Source organism: Marmota monax, unplaced genomic scaffold (assembly GCF_021218885.2).
Source record: "Marmota monax isolate L192 unplaced genomic scaffold, Marmota_monax_Labrador192_F-V1.1 WCK01_AAM20220418_F8-fsc00122, whole genome shotgun sequence".
NCBI classification, from domain to species: Eukaryota; Metazoa; Chordata; class Mammalia; order Rodentia; family Sciuridae; genus Marmota; species Marmota monax.
The window spans coordinates 269,057-286,100 of NW_026695223.1; the positions used below are offsets into that span (position 1 = coordinate 269,057).

General features: G+C 33.9%; 1 protein-coding gene across 3 annotated transcripts in view; it reads left to right on the plus strand.

Annotated features, from left to right (window-relative positions):
• The window catches only part of Nup205 (nucleoporin 205), a 68,685-nt gene that overhangs the window by 21,397 nt on the left and 30,244 nt on the right, over positions 1–17,044 (plus strand). For all 3 annotated transcript variants that reach the window (XM_046434212.2, XM_046434213.2, XM_058575772.1), the window contains exons 11-23: positions 336–486; positions 1,499–1,704; positions 2,814–2,996; positions 4,915–4,965; positions 5,541–5,750; positions 8,119–8,218; positions 8,680–8,817; positions 9,201–9,390; positions 10,062–10,182; positions 11,621–11,702; positions 12,527–12,691; positions 13,024–13,148; positions 16,407–16,521. In XM_046434212.2, the coding sequence (XP_046290168.1) occupies positions 336–486; positions 1,499–1,704; positions 2,814–2,996; positions 4,915–4,965; positions 5,541–5,750; positions 8,119–8,218; positions 8,680–8,817; positions 9,201–9,390; positions 10,062–10,182; positions 11,621–11,702; positions 12,527–12,691; positions 13,024–13,148; positions 16,407–16,521 (1,837 nt within the window). The remainder of the gene's footprint in view (positions 1–335; positions 487–1,498; positions 1,705–2,813; positions 2,997–4,914; positions 4,966–5,540; positions 5,751–8,118; positions 8,219–8,679; positions 8,818–9,200; positions 9,391–10,061; positions 10,183–11,620; positions 11,703–12,526; positions 12,692–13,023; positions 13,149–16,406; positions 16,522–17,044) is intronic.

Consider the following 17,044-nt stretch of genomic DNA (forward strand, 5'->3'; position numbering starts at 1 on the left):
TGAACTTGCAATTCTCCTGCCTCACCCTCCCAAACTTCTGGGAGTTCAATATTCAGTTCTGCAAAAAAAGAAAAAAATATATCTAGTCTTATGTTGTAACATTGAGATGTTTGGGGGGGAAATGCATTTTATTTTCACAAAAATATTCTGTAATTGCATTAAATTGCTGATGACAAGCTTAAAAAACTATTTTCATAAATAGAATACCAATTTTGTCTTTTGCAAGGGTAAAATCAGAAAACTGGTTTTAGCTTATATAGTCTTTATTAGCTAGTCCATGTTGCATTATAGTTAATATATGCTTTACTTAAACTATTTTCTTTTCTCTATTTCAGGTTGTCTTGTCAAAGTTTGTTAGGCAAATGGGTGACCTTTTGCCTCCAACTATTTATATTCCCTATTTGAAAATGCTCCAGGGATTGGCCAATGGCCCTCAGTGTGCACACTACTGTTTTAGCCTGCTCAAAGTCAATGGTAGTAGTCATGGTAAGGAAATTGGATGTTGTTTAAGTTTGTTGTTACACTGTTGAGTTTGGTATCCCACTGCTTAGTAAAGAAGGTTGGTTATTTTTGCTGGGTTTCTCCAAAGATATAAGTTATCCTTATGACAACAGAGGACAAGAAGCATGCTGGTGACACACTGATTATGGTCTCACAGATTTGGGAATTTTGTCATTCTCATTTATAGGTACAGTTCAGGTTAACAAATCAGAATAAGTGTAATATTTCAAGAACACAACTGGTATACAAAGAAAAATACATTCCCTTTCCACATCTATTTTCTTTTTTTATTTTCAAAAATACTTGTTTTTCTAAAGTTTTCTCTTGACCCTCTCCCAGTTTTCTCACTTCATTTTTAGACTAGGTCTGGTTAAATCAAAAACACTGGAAAAGAGATAGTAGACATCTGGTTTGTCAGGTAGATATTATTTTCATTTTTAAATGTGAAGAAGCTGAGGTTTAGAGATGTAAAATAATTTACCCAAGGTGACAGGTCATTGGGGAGCCATGATTAGAACTGAGATCTGCCTGTCAGATCTACTTTGTCAGGGCCTCCTTGTTCTATATCCTATACTCTTGCCCCTACTGTTGTACACTAGGGGCAAAATATACAAAATAGCATAATTTACAAATCTTGAATGTAATTACCTTTCTTTGGGAAAGCTTAATATTTGTGGGTTATTTTGTGGGGGAAAGCAGCCCTGAATAGCTATATGACAGCACAGAACTCTTGTGGGTCTTAAGCAGGTAACTGACATGCAAAATAATTAATATTTACATGGATATCATCCCATTCTTAGCCCTTAGGAAAAATTAGTTCAAAATTCTAGTTTTAGAGGTGTGTTAACCCTTTTTCAACATACTACTTACCTGGAACAAGATTGCCTTTGTGTTATGACAAAGACAAAGTTTATTGTTTTAAATTAATTTTATTTTCATTTCTAAGCAAATGAATAGAGGTTTTTGAAAAAATATTCTGTACCACCTTTCTTTACAGTTGAAAATATTCAGGGAGCAGGTGGTAGTCCTGTTTCCTGGGAGCATTTCTTTCACTCCTTAATGCTTTATCATGAACATCTCCGAAAGGATCTTCCAAGTGCAGATAGTGTCCAGTACCGTCACCTTCCTTCACGTGGCATCACCCAGAAGGAGCAAGATGGGTTGATTGCTTTTTTGCAGCTCACATCTACCATCATTACTTGGGTAGGTAACCAATCTACAGCATAAGTTTACTTATATTCTAGCACAGTAATATTTTAAGGGGTCAAACGTTTTCTCTTCATTCTTACACATGTGAGTGATAAATTTAGCACAATATAGCATTCTGCCTTTAAGCTTTTTCTTTTCTTGTCCTGGTAGAGGGTATAAATTGAGGTAACCTTGTTCATTGGAATAACTTTGGTATGAAAATAATATCCTGAACCTGAACCAGAGTGGCATGTAAGAATGAGTTTTAGGTATGCATCCTTCTAGAAGGTTTTCTAACACAAATGTAGTGATAATGTGTGTGCATACATAGAGAATAACTTTAATTAAAAAGAAAGGCGATTTACGGAATTATTATTTTTTATCCCCATAACAAAACATTTTACTAGCTACAATCAGACTTATCTTCATAATATTATTTTCCAACTTCTAGACCAAAGTTAAGTGCTCAGGCTGATGTTTTCTCTGGAGGAAAGGAATAGTATCTTCTAGCTTTTTGGTTTTTCTAATCATGATTAACATTATTAAATGTCAAAACGTCAAGTTAGTAATTTATATTATTGAAAATGAAGAGATAACTTGATACTATATATGTCTATTTTTTCCTCTGAAAAAGACAAGTATTTATTCATTCATGCATGATATTACACTATAATATATTTTTCCAGAGAGGATTTAAGATGCTGAGATAATATTTATAAGACCCTAGCAGACCATTTATCTCTGTAGTATTATTTTCCATACTTGGATCATCAAAAGTAGTTCTTCATAGGCTGCTTCTTCTCTGTTCTTTACATTGACCATACTATCAATTTGATTTGATCCACTGGTAGACTTCAAGCAAACATGTTAGGCTTATCTTTGTTTAGTATGTATTAAATCTGTCAGGGCTCTGTATAAATGCTAGCAGTTAAGTGATTGCTGGTTATTTTCCTTTCTTAGTTTTTAAAAATGGAAAGCTGAACTTGGGGATGTACCTCTGTAAATTCCAGCCTAGTGGGGAAGCTGAGGCAGGAGAATCACTTGAGTTTAGGAACTAGAGATCAGCATGGGCAACAGAGTGTCTAAAGTAAAATTGAGAATTTTTGTGTGTGTTCATTTCTCAGAGTGAAAATGCTCGTTTGGCTCTGTGTGAACATCCTCAGTGGACCCCTGTTGTGGTGATTCTTGGGCTCTTACAGTGTAGTATTCCCCCTGTTCTCAAAGCTGAACTACTGAAGACTCTCGCAGCTTTTGGAAAGTCTCCTGAAATTGCTGCTTCCCTCTGGCAGTCATTGGAATACACTCAGGTAGTGTTATGAACTCCCTTATTTGTATTATTTGGAAAGTGAGCTCAAAAACACCGTAGAAGCAAGAGCAACGTGTTAACTTACGGTATGTCTTAGACTTCTCAATGAGAAAGTTATGGTTTGGGGGCCACGTACAGCATCAGAAACTAATAGGCCTGGGTTTTTCTCTTGGATTAGTTGGTAAGTTTATTAGGTTACCAGAGACTGGTTTTTCAGATACATTTTTGAAGATCTTGTTTTTCAATGTCTGTAAAGATAGGTAGATGGAATTTCTCTGTCTTTTAGACAAACTTTTGTAAGCCTTCATAAGTCATATAAACACATTAAAATGGGAAATGTCTGTTTTTCTTTCCTATATCCATCTTTCCCTATATCAGAAGAGTGAAATATCTGTGGAGGTTGTTTTCCTATTAAAGGGCAACACAAGTTTGCTATTTTTGTACAGAAATTTTAACAATAACCAGAGAACTTTTTACTGGTGGTCACGAAGGCTTATTGCCAGGAACATAGTTTTTGTGCTAAAATGGGCATATAGCAGGAATTTTTTTTATTTCTGCACACTTAGGAAATGTACTTATGCTGACATGGGAGGGGAAATATATGGGTTATATAATATTTGGAGTCTTTTTCTTTCTCTAAATGCAAGCTCCATTGGAATTTTTCTATCAAGTATATTCTCTATGTGATAATGTGGAAAAGAAAAATTGATATGCCTTATAGAAATATCCCTAAGAAAATTGTTAGATGGAATATGTGTTTTGTCTTAGGAGCAATACAACATAAACGAGCCTGTCATTATAACTCATTATTTACAGAAGCATCCATTTTAAAGTAGTATTGTAGAGTAATTCTAACATATGCTTCCTAAAGATGTGAATTGTACTTTATAAAAAAAAATGGAAAACAATAATTAGTGGGACTGTGTGTTGAGAGGCTGGGCCACTTTTGGCTTACTATTGACACTTCAGGTTCTTTTTTTGTACTAGGCATGCTTGACCACTGAATTGCATCCCCAGCCTTATTTATTTTTATTTTGAGACAGGATCTCACTAAGTTGCTTAGGGCCTCTCTAAGTTGCTGAGGCTGGCTTTGAACTGTGATCCTCCTGCCTCAGTCTCCTGATTGCCTGGATTATAGGTACAGCCGCTGCACCTTGCAACACTTGCCTTTTTGATTCATGAGTATACCAGTACTTATCAGATTCCTACATGCTGTTTACTTCTGTACATCTGAAATGCAATGCAATTGGGTTTTGACATTCTTTTTTTTTTTTTTTTTTTCATTTGTTCTCCTTAGTTACACAATGACATTTCTATCCTTAGAGCAAAACATTTTTTTTTTTAAATTTTAAAGTATTTTACTTGATAGTACACTCTTGACTTGCAGGAGAGTAAAGTATTGTGAATAAATACAATTTTACTATACATATGTTACATATAAATTATACACAAATATAATTTTATTATATGGTAGAATACTTAGACCCATAACAAGATCAGAACAACATCTTAACTCCAAATCTCTTTAAGAAACCCATTTTCAGTAAGCTAACTTCTTGGTTTAAGTAGGGCTGGTTGTGGACAGAGAGCAGTGTCTTACACGCTGGTGAGATTTCTTCTTGTAAATAACTTTTTTAAGATTCATTTCCAGAATATCTGAGAGGAAATTTGCTGAACAGAGCTCTTATTTGATCTTACAAATTACCAGTTTTTTACACACCATAAAATTGAAAGTTGTATCTAACTCTCCCAGAATTGCTAATGAAAGTCCAGGAAGGGCTCCTCCCTTGTTATTTCTGATGGACAGTGTGAGATGTGTGGGTGTGGTGGGTGAGGTATGTGATATTACATTGCTGGAGAGTAAAGTATTGTGAATTGATGAATGAGGAGCATTCCTAACATCTACTTCTTATTTTAAGATACTGCAGACCGTCAGGGTTCCAAGCCAGAGGCAAGCTATTGGTATTGAGGTAAAGTTTTCCTTTTAGTTAAATGCTATATTCATTTATACTTGTAATGATTAAAAAAAAATGCAAAAATTATTAACATTTAAGTGTCTATAGTTTTTAATTCTAATGTTTTTGCATTTGAAGGGTTTTCTGATCAGTGTTGAAATAGAGATGAAACACTAAGTGAAAGGAACCAAAATATTCAATGTTTCAATGTTGGAAAAGAATGTTACATGGCAGCTATCCAAACTGAAAAGTTTTGATTTGAACTCAGTTTAATTAGGTTATTTGAGTTAACCTGAAGTGATAATTAATTCTTTTAGTTTCTATTTTCCCTCTTCCTTTTTTTAAAGAAACATTTAAGATTTCTATTTTTAATTCAAGTTTGGAACATTGTGTGGGAATTTGAAATTCTTTCAGATGACCCTTCTATATTGATATAATACTTTTATTTTTTCCTCTCAGTGAAAAATTAGTAATCTCTGTTACTTATCTTTTGTTGTGATATAGTACTATTAATTAATTTCTGTAAAATGTTCTGCACTACTCAGCTGTTAGTTCTGTATTGTCAGATTTTCTTTATTTTTTCTTTAAAGGTTGAGCTCAATGAAATAGAATCCCGATGTGAAGAATACCCATTGACTCGGGCCTTTTGCCAGCTTATTAGTACCTTGGTGGAGAGCTCATTTCCTTCTAATTTGGGCGCTGGTCTTCGGCCCCCTGGCTTTGACCCTTATTTGCAATTTCTTAGAGATTCTGTGTTTCTCCGATTCCGCACAAGAGCTTACCGAAGAGCAGCCGAAAAGGTTATGTTCAGAGAAAAACTTATTTCTCCTTATTCATTTATTGTTGCATTTTCTTTTATCATTCTAGAATTCTGTAAATTCATTCTAGCCTCTGAAAGTTAGTAAAATTTAGTCTTAATTCTCAAATGTCTTTGGATTAATTTTTGTGCATTAGAAATAAGTTTGGGCATTAACATCAAAGCACTGACATTTAGGAATGAGTAATTTATATGAGTTTATAGTCATGTAGATATTTAGATCCTTAATTGAGCATATTTTTACTAAAATTGAACCACAAATGTTATACCTTTGTTGAAAACACACTTCCCTTATTGGGATGAGTTAGTTCAGGGATTAAAGGAAGTTTAAACTTGCTCACATTTTATCTGTTAGTAGTGTTTGTGGGTTGCGGAGTGTTGGCATAGTGGGAAAAGGAGTATTATGGACCATTAGGTGTGGCTGCCATGGTTGAAGGCTGAGGGAGCACTGACATTATGCACACATTGACTCTGCTTGTAAGATACCACTGAGCTTATATATCATTTTATGTAATTCCAGTATTATCTTGAGGCAGGTACTGTTAATATTCCCATTTTACAGATGGAGGCTTAGCAAGGTTAAGGAACCTGCTTAAGGTCCAGGACCAGGATTTGAACCTAGGACTCTAATTCCAAATCCAAGCTCATGACCACTAAGCTATGTAAGAGACCATTCCAGGTTCTGATGTAATTCACGTTAGTCTATAGTACTATTTATTAGTTCATAGAATACCCTTGGCTGTATCTTGTAGGAACATTTCTGCTTTATTTTTATAGTTTGTTGTTTTGGAACCTGATGGGGTTTTTTGGGTTATATTAATGATTATAAAAATAGCTTAGTTCCTGCTAATTTGGGGCAATTTGGAAAATTTAAGTAGAAATGTTATTACTCATAACCCTATTGCTAAAAGAAGGATTATTATTAATCTTTTTTCTATTCATATATACTTAAATAACATTTGAGCTAATAGACTGCTTTATGTTCCTTTTTTGCCACTTAGCTTCATGAATATTTTTCATATCATTAATGATTCTTTGAAAGTAGTCTTTTTAGTTATTGTATAACATTCGTTATTTGTATGTAGCATAGTTTGCGTATTCATTGCCCTATCAGTCGAAAAAGCTTATTTCTAATAATAATCACAAATAACTGAATTTTATTTTTTGTCAATTGCTTTATAATTTTTGTTTTTCTTATAATAAAAATACACATTTGAAAGGGAATACATTTTATGTAAGCTATCTTATTCACATAAATTTTCTGATCTGATGAAATCATTAACAGCAGCCATGCCTCATTAATAAAGTCATTTTAGGTGATTAATGGGTGCTGATCATTGCAGTATCTTCAAAAAAATGTTCTGACACTTTTTTTGGACTTGTTTTAAATATCTTATCTGCCTTTTCTTAAAAAGGTCAATGACTTAAGTGTTTAGAGCTCTAGTCAGCCAAGTTCTTTCCAGATGTTATTCTTTTTCATCCATATGTAGCTACTTCTCAAGTGTTTTTTGTCATTGATTTCTGTTCTACCCCCACATATTTACCTGAAAATATTTCCCTCAATTCTTAGAATTTATTTTACTTAAAAGTCTTCTTGAGCCTGACTTATGGAACTCTATTTTTAGGACAACAGCTTCTCATAGAAACAGTGGTTTGCATTGAGATAAATAATAAATATAGCGTGTTAGAGGCAATGTCTATAGGTTTTAATTCGAAAATTCATCATGTGATGATATATCTTTTTTACTTGAATAAATTTTCTTGAAAATTTTGGAAAATACAAAAAAGTAAATAATTTTAAAGTAATAAAAATTGGTCATCCTGTAGTCCCATTCCAAAATTCAGCCTTGATAAAATGAAGTATATAAGAAAGAATTATTTTAAGAAAATAATTTCAACAACCATCCTGTCTACAGTACCAATCTTATGCCAATTCTGTGCCATAGATTTTTAAAGCATTAAAGTTTTAATTTTACCATGTATATTGCTGTATACGTTCATCCTTTGATGTAAATATTTTTCCCTTATTTGTATAGAACTTTTAAAACTTTTAAACTTAAATTAAGCTTGGGATGCTGAGGCAGGAGGATCTTGAGTTCAAAGCCAGCCTCAGCAAAAGTGAGACACTAAGCAACTCAGTGAGACCCTGTTTCTAACAAAATACAAAATAGGGCTAGAGATGTGGCTCAGTGGTTGAGTACCCCTGAGTTCAATCACTGATACAAAAAAATAATGATAATAATAGGGGACTTCACTCATTTTTCAGAGAAAAGTGATAGGAATGCAAAGCCTGGCAAGGCTACTACCTTGGTCTATTTTACTGTTATTAAAATATTTGTTTCTTTTTGTAGTGGGAAGTTGCTGAGGTTGTCTTAGAGGTATTTTATAAACTGCTCAGAGATTATGAGCCTCAGCTTGAAGATTTTGTGGACCAGTTTGTGGAGTTACAAGGTAATTTGTCACTTTTCAAACAAGGTGTCAACTATTTATAAAGCTATTTATAACTCATAAAATTTATAAGTTATAAATAGCTGTAAGTTCAAATTTATATTTATAAGCTAAAGTAGTGTTTTCATTATTTTAATCATCTCAGTTATTTTGTTCAAGAGAAAATAAAGTAAAATTTGAATGGAAGATAAAGGGCACTACATTATGGATTCTTTAATGATTTAACCTAATGGGTGACTAGTTGTTATATGAAATGGGAATTCCCTTTTGGGAATTACTCCTCTGTACTGTTATAGTCTATAGTACTGTTATTACTTTATATAGCTTATGTCACTGTCTCTAAATTGAAGTTACCTTCATTTGTGTAAATCCCATTGAATTTATACATCTCATGATTTCATAGAAAGCCAGGATGTGACAAAAATACTAATTCATCATCATTGCAACTATTGTGTTCTATCTAGGAGAAGAAATTATAGCCTATAAACCACCTGGCTTTAGTCTAATGTATCATCTTTTGAATGAGTCACCAATGTTGGAGCTTGCTCTTAGTTTACTGGAAGAAGGAGTTAAACAGCTTGATACCTATGCCCCTTTTCCTGGTATGTACCTAAAAGTTGTTACGTTTTAAAAACAGTTTATTCTTCTGTAAATGACAGTATTTTCTCCCCAGTCCTGGAATTGAACACAGCGTATTTTACTACTGAGCTATATTACCTGTATACCACCACCACCACCCAGTCACCCACTTCCCCCCCACCACCTTTTTTTTTCTAGATAGGGTCTTGCTAAGTTGCTTAGGGCCTTGGTAAAATTTTAAACTTAAATTAAGCTTGGGATGCCTGTAAGTTGCTGAGGCAGGTAACTTGGTAAGTTGCTGAGGCTGGCTTTGAACTTGTGATCCTCCTGCCTCGACCTCCTGAGCCACTGGGATAACAGGTGTGCACCACTGCACCTGGCTTTAACTTTCATTTTTGGGTTTCAGGGAAGAAACACCTGGAGAAAGCAGTGCAGCATTGCCTTGCACTTCTCAACCTTACTCTGCAAAAGGAAAATCTCTTCATGGATCTTCTAAGAGAGAGTCAGCTGGCTCTCATAGTCTCTCCTTTAGAACAGCTATTGCAGGGAATTAATCCCAGAACTAAGAAGGCAGATAATGTAGTAAACATTGCAAGGTAAGTTATATTCATAGGTAGAGAAATGATGATATGAATCAGATGAGCATTTAACTTTGATTTCTAAATCTTGTTGGATCTCTAATGCATCCCTTATTATTGGCCTTTTAATCTTGCTTTTTCTAGCCCTTTTGATTTTAGTAACTGAATCTCAAAATTTCTCCCTAATTTATTCTGTATCCTAAAAATATTTGAGGTTGAAATACACATTATTATTTGCTTTCTGCCTGGTAACTGGGTGTTTGTAGAATAGGGCTGGATAGGAAGTAAACATCTTTCTCCATACATGTATCATAGCTTTCTGATGATTTTGTGTTCTATGGCTTACAGAAGCATTACCACGATCTCTCACTTGAGTTTCACATGGTGATCTGTGTGTCCAAATCCCCAATTTCTATAAGATCACCAGTCTTTAAGGCCTTCTTCAGTGACTTCAGTTTTACTTAATTTGCTACGTATGCTAATATCCTACTAGGACTAAACATATGAATTTTGGAAGGACACAATTTAGCCTAAGACAGGCTGTTCCTAACTAGAAGGGGATATCTTTTTCTGATTTACCCCAAAGTGCTCTATGGGTTAGGGAATCCCTGGTTCTAAACTTTGTTTAGTGAAATGATGGGAAATCAAGTTTGATCACATTGTTCATCCAACGTTTTATTGTTTTAAAGATACCTGTATCATGGTAATACTAATCCAGAACTGGCTTTTGAAAGTGCAAAGATCCTCTGCTGTATCTCTTGCAACTCCAATATTCAAATAAAATTGGTTGGAGATTTCACACATGACCAGGTAACTGATGTTGTTTTTGGTGCATTCTGACAGAAGTCACAGTATCTATGGAGGAACCATATTCTTGTTTGTGGAAAAATTCTCCAAGAATAAGTACTTGGTTGTACTTGTCACAGGTATAATACATACACTATACATAGGATGTGGCCCTGTAGCTTACAAAATGGCTGTACTCTGGGTCTGAGGTTGTGGCTTAGTAGTACAGTGCTTGCCTAGCATGTATGAGGCACTGGGTTCGGTTCTCAGCACTGCATATAAATAAATAAAATAAAGGTCCATTGGCAACTAAAAAATATTTTTTTAAAATGGCTCTACTCTAAGCACATGTAAAATGATGGAATTTGTGGACACAACTTCTGTTTGTTTTTAGTCTCATCCTATTAGTTGCTTCTATTCTAAGTGAGCCTCTATATTTCTGAATGTGTTTAACTATTATGAGCTGTCCACGTCTGTGGTTGTCTGGTGAACCCATCTGTGTCACTTCATGTGATGTTACACTGTAGAGTGTTTTTATTCAATTCATAATAGTTGTGTTTCTATACACTGAATAGACTCCTATTAGGGACTCCTTTAATTTCCTTTTTAGACATTTATCTTATTGTATCTCTACTTCAGAAATCACTCCTTTAGCTAAAGGATTTTGTCCTTCTTCACAGTGTTTTAAAACAGGAGTTCTTCTAGCATTTTCGCTTTGGGTGGGACAGATCTTCATTTTGTGGCTAATTGACACTCACTCTGCTAGACCTTTAACATCACTGGTTCCCCTGCCACTACATGTCAGGAGTAACTTCTAGTTGTGACAACTTAAAATGACTCCACATCCATAGTGTCCTGTAGATCGGTGGTACTACCCTGGTTGAGCAGCACTATTTATATGCATATATGTCTAATCTGTGGATTTGTGGAAATATGGGATAATCAGGGGATTTTTGGCTTGCTGACACTCATTTTAGTTTAAATTATTGAATCCATCTTAACATCCTGCTAGATTTCTAAAGGAGAAATCAGTCAGGACATATAAGTTAGGTGATGCGTTTCTAGAAAGAAGATGAGAACCTTAATTTTATATTTTGGTTAAGATCTCAGAACACTGAAAATATAATGAAGACATCATGAAACAACAATTTAAAATTATTTTTAAGGTAATAATTTGATTTTTTGGAAGGAAAATTAGGCAAACAAAAGTTTTAGAATCATTAACTTTTTAAAATCTTTATTAGTTTATTTCCAATGAATGCTAACTTAAAAAAAATTTAAGGAATTAAGTTTTCTAAATATAACCAAAATTTAAAACCTACAAACTTTATTTGGAGTAGATTTGCCTATTTTTTCCCAGACAGATGTTTATAGTTAAACCATATTTATCATAGTTTCTCTAATATTTAGAAACGTTTTATTAATTTATCCTTTTTTTTTCTGTTTGTTTATATGACCTTAGAGTGTAAGCCAGAAACTGATGGCTGGATTTGTGGAGTGTTTGGATAGTGAAGATACAGAAGAATTTGTACGTCTAGAAGAGGGTATGCCTCAGATTATCTAACATCCTTATTTTTTATTTTGCATTTTTTTTTTTTTTTTGGTATGAGGGATTGAACCCAAAGGCACTTAATCACTGAGCCACATCCCCAGCCATTTTTATATTTTGTACACAGCCAGGGTCTTGCTAAGTTGATTAGGGCCTTGTGAAATTGCTGAGGTTAGCTTTGAACTTGATATCCTCCTGCCTCAGCTTCCCAAACCACTGGGATTACAGGCGTGTGTCACTATGGCCGGCTATTTTTTACTTTATATGTATGCTTAACATAAAGAATAAAATCTGGAACTCTTAACTGTCTAGTGGTGATATAAGACAAATTGGGGATTTGCTAGAGTAAGTGTATAAGGCTTTTTTTATGTTTTGAGACAGGATCTTGCTGGGTTGCTTAGGGCTTAACTAAGTTGCTGAGGCTGGTTTTAGACTCAGTAATCCTCCTGCCTCAGCCTCCTAAATCATTGGGATTATAGGCATGTACCACCATGCTTTAGGATTCTTTCTTAAATAAATCAGACCTTTATAATGGCTAATCTGGTAATCTAAAATGAACATGGAGATTAGGGAAACTTTTGTCATAACCTCTACTACTAAGCAACATACCCAGTTCTTTATATTTTTTTTAAATTTTGAGACAGGGTCTCTTAAATTGCCCAGGCTAGCCTTCAACTTGGGATGAAGTTGAACTACCTTAGCCTCCTGAGTTGCTGGAATTACAGGCATGTTCTACTACCATGCCTGGTATTGTAATTTTATTTTTGATTTTTGTTAACCTGGTATTGTTTCATAATATGTTGTTATTTCCACATTAAGGATCAGAAATGGAAAAGAAATTAGCTGTAATCCATCATGAAACAAGAATCCACATCTTGAATCTTCTCATCACCTCTCTGGAATGCAATCCACCCAATCTTGCTCTCTACTTGTTGGGCTTTGAATTGAAGAAACCTGTCAGTACCACAAACTTACAGGATCCAGGTATAACCATAAGATATATGGGCATTTGTTTGTTGCTATATTTGTGTATCTGAGTGGTCTCTTACTGAATTTGTGCTCATATGGTAATTCATTGAAAAAAACAGATAAGTGAAAGATAATATGATGGGTCAATCTTTAGGACTTAGAGCAAGTAGGTAAATGGAGGTTTAGAGAATTGGCCTTAGTTATTAATTTTGTGTATCAGATTTGGAAGAGTTTTATAGCAGTGCATTTATTTGCATGTTTACAGAATTTGTTACAAAGACAGGCTAAGAGATTTCTAATGCAGAAATTCTACAAGAAAAGTTGAATGTTCTTTTGGTTTCATGTAGGAGTGTTAGGTTGCCCTCGGACGTGCCTGCATGCCATCCTAAACATCCTGGAGAAAGGAACGGATGGGAGAACAGGTCCAGTGGCAGTTCAAGAATCTCCTCAACTGGCTGAGCTGTGTTACCAGGTATTCTGAAGACTGAGTAGAAGAAATTTGTTCAGATACCTGAGCGTAGGACAGTATAACAGTGAGACTGAATTAAAATGAGCTCATTTAGTAGTTTGACCAGACTTTCATTTTTGGATAAAATCCGTAAGTTACAGACTCCCAAGTCTTATAAATCTGAAGTTCCTAATCACTTGAAAATGAGGGAAATTAGCTGGTTTTTTTTGTTTGTTTGTTTTTGATTTTTTGACCAGGTAATGTAGAAACTTAAATAGTGTCATATACAAAGTAGCTTTTTTTGGAGATCAGAGCAGTGGATTTGGGTAAGACCTGTGGTTTCTGTCTCTGCTTGGGAACAAACTTAAGTCACCTTGGTTGTGTCATGCAACTTCTACGGATCTTGAGTTTTTCAATTTGTTGAAAGGGCTGTTGCGAGACTAAAATGAGACTACAAGTAGAAATGCCTTTTTTTTTTTTTTATTATAGACACGATACCTTTAATTAATTTATTTTTATGTGGTGCTGAGGATCAAACCCAGTGCTTCCCACATGCGAGGTGAGTGCTCTGCCACTGAGCCACAACCCCAGCATGGAAATACCTTTTAAGAGCCATGTCATAAAGTCCTACAGCTGTGTAAGATGGTAGAAAGGGTAATGTGAAGTTAAATTACGAGAACTTTTGTCTTTTTCTACTTTTAATAAGTATTTTAAGAACTAGACTTTATGTGACTCAGTGGGTACGGTGATGCACATTTTTATAAGAAATGCATCCTTAACCTCTCATTGGCATTTTCTGTTTTTCTGTGTTTGTTTGTAATTTTTCACTGTTTACTTCTGTTTTCAGACTGTCCAAACATCCTTTCACTGCACTATACTGCAGCTAAGTGTTTCTGTGAATCAAATTTAACTCTTCCTTAATGTCAGAGCAAACTTTAGTGCAGTGTTATAGAACTTAATATATAGGTAGAAGCAATTGTTAGAAAGTGAATGAAACCAGGTTTAAGTCAGGAAAGGGGCATGGAGGGGGAGAAAGGTCTGAGAGACGGGAGAGCACATGCCTTACTCTAGCTCCTGATTGTACCGTGTTAGAAACCAGGTTTTTCTGCCAAATTATTGTTACTTCTCTCACATTCTAGAGTGTCTTACTGTATTTTACTTAATTTTGTTTTGAGAAGTTAAGTATTAGTTTAAGGCTTTATTTATAGAATATCAAAACAATCTCAAAAAAGAAGCATACAACTATAGCAGAACTGTTTGCTTTATACCTGGCCTTTCCTTTTGGTCTTTTCCTTGAGTATACCTAGTGTTTATTTAGTTGTATTCAGTACACATGTGTCCTTTTACACCCTCTCTCTATATATACTTTCTATATTATACTTGCTATAGTGTAAATTACATTTAGGTTGTTTTCCCAATTTTAACTTTGGTCTGGTGAACTTATTCAGTTACTTTGGGTTGTTTTTATATTTTACTTAAGAATATATTATCCCCACCACCATGCTGCCAAAAGAATATATTTCCAGACATGGATTTGCAGTTAGTTCTCATTATTCTTAGTAGTTATATTTTAAGGAGTCATTGTGAACACTGAAGGGATAAATCCTGAGCTCCTAGGAAAAATAGAGAACTAGATTCCTACAAATTGTGGATCCTAGTATTCTCCTCAACTAATGAATCCATCCATAATCTTGTTTTCACATATATTTCTGTTTAAAAAAACACCTTATGTAGTATATATTGTTTATTCCTTAACGTTGAACTCTTGGCAAATAGCACTGGAACTCTTGTTTATATCAAGTTTGTCTTATATTTTTCCTCCAAAAATGCCTGTGTGACGTTTATCTTTACACACGTTTTTCACCTTAGCCTTTTTGGGCTTAGGAACACTAAACAGCATTTCAAAACTGTGTTTGGACTGTTTTAAACAGCAGAATCACCAGTAAAAAGCACAAAAATGAGAAAAAGGTGGCTCTAAGTAGACCACAAAAAAGACTTGTTTGCAATATAGAATTAGAATAGGAAGGCAAAGAGAGTATTGCTTTGCTTGAGTATAAGCTGGTTGAAATTTTTCAGTACTCTGCCTCAAGTACTTTGAGTATTGATTTGGAGGTTACAAATAAATTTTAGCATGTAAGCATTTAAGCAAATACAGAATCTATAAATAATTGAGTATCAATTATGTAGGGTCAGAAGGCATAGTTTTACGACTTTAGATTTTAACTTGTATTAATGGCACTGATAATAGATGACACTAAAGAGTCTGTTAGTGGAAAACAGTTAATAAATGTTCGTAAAATGAATCACAAATGAGTGAAATTTTCCACTGCTAGTTTGCCAAATACCATGATTTGCATTTTACAATAAGAATTTTTGTTGATTTATGAGCTATAACATGGCACTTGGATTATTATTGCCCTATTTATTTATTTATTCATTCATTTATATTTCTAAGAGATGGAACCTTGCTATGTTGCCTAGGCTGGCCAAAAACTCTAGGACCCAAGTGATCCTCCTACCTAGCTCCCCAGCTACCTGGGACTATAGACACATGCCATCATGCCTAGGTTAATTATTGTTTATTGCTGAAAAAAAGATGATATATTTTTTAAATTTTGATTTATTTTTCCTCATATATAGTGTTTTTGCCATTTTTGTTTATTAGATCTTTGTGATATTCTCTTACAGGATGGAGCTCTTATGTATTAGCTCTAATCATCTCTTTTTACATTCAATATAAAAAAACTTTTCCCCGAAATCTGTTGTTTTCAATTAAATTTATGTTTAGAATTTATATAGCTGAGTTTGCATATCTTTATAATTTTTGTAATTTGTTCAGTTTTAGTGTTCTATCTTCCTGAGGTTGAAATGAAGTGTGGTTCTCAGAAGTTAATGCTAAGTAACTTGCTACTATAATAGTTAAATACTAAAACCAAACTATGTGCACATGTATTGACAAATATTTTAAAATGTTTTTTAAATTAGTTATATGTCAGCACTTTCAATTTGTATTTTAATCTCTCTCTCTCTCTCTCTCTCTATATATATATATATATATATATATATATTTTTTTTTTTTTTTTTTTTTTCCTTGAGCTACTTGGCTAAGGACATTTATAAATTAGAGTTTATATTTTGTACCTGGTTTTATCCATATTGTTGTTGATGTGTCTTAATTTTTCACATAGTAGCTCTAAGTTAATATTTTGTTATCTTAAAACAAATGTCTTTCAGATAACACACAAAAAAGACTGATTTAAGGATTTTCTTTTATTTCATTAGGTGATATACCAGTTATGTGCTTGCTCCGATACATCTGGTCCTACTATGAGATATTTGAGAACCAGCCAGGATTTCTTATTTTCTCAGCTGCAACATCTCCCTTTCTCTAACACAGGTAAGCCATTATTTTCTTTTGCTATTATAGGTTGGGTATCACTTATCTGAAATTCTTTGTACCGGAAGTGTTTGAGATTTTGAATATTTTTTGATTTGTAATATTTGCATATGCATATCCCATTGGAAATGGGACCCAAGTTTCTTAAGTGTAAATTTAATTATGTTTATGTACATCTTATGCACATAATCTGAAGGTAATTTTACACAATCATTTTAGTATACGTATATTTTGACTGCAGCCCATCACATGTGGTCAGATGTAGAGTATTTTATTGCTTGGTACTCAAAAATTTTGAATTTTAGAGCATTTTGAATTTGGGATTTTTGGATAAGGGATGTTAAATCTTTTTTAACAAAATTATAAGCTCATGATGAGTGATTTGATTTATACAGTATTTGAGGGGAGCAGTTATAATTTTTATGGAATTCTGTTTTGATTTTGTTACTTTGCATTTGTGTTATTGTGGATTGCTTTTGTAATTTGTGATTGAGAAACCTGACATTTTAGCTTCTATCATAAG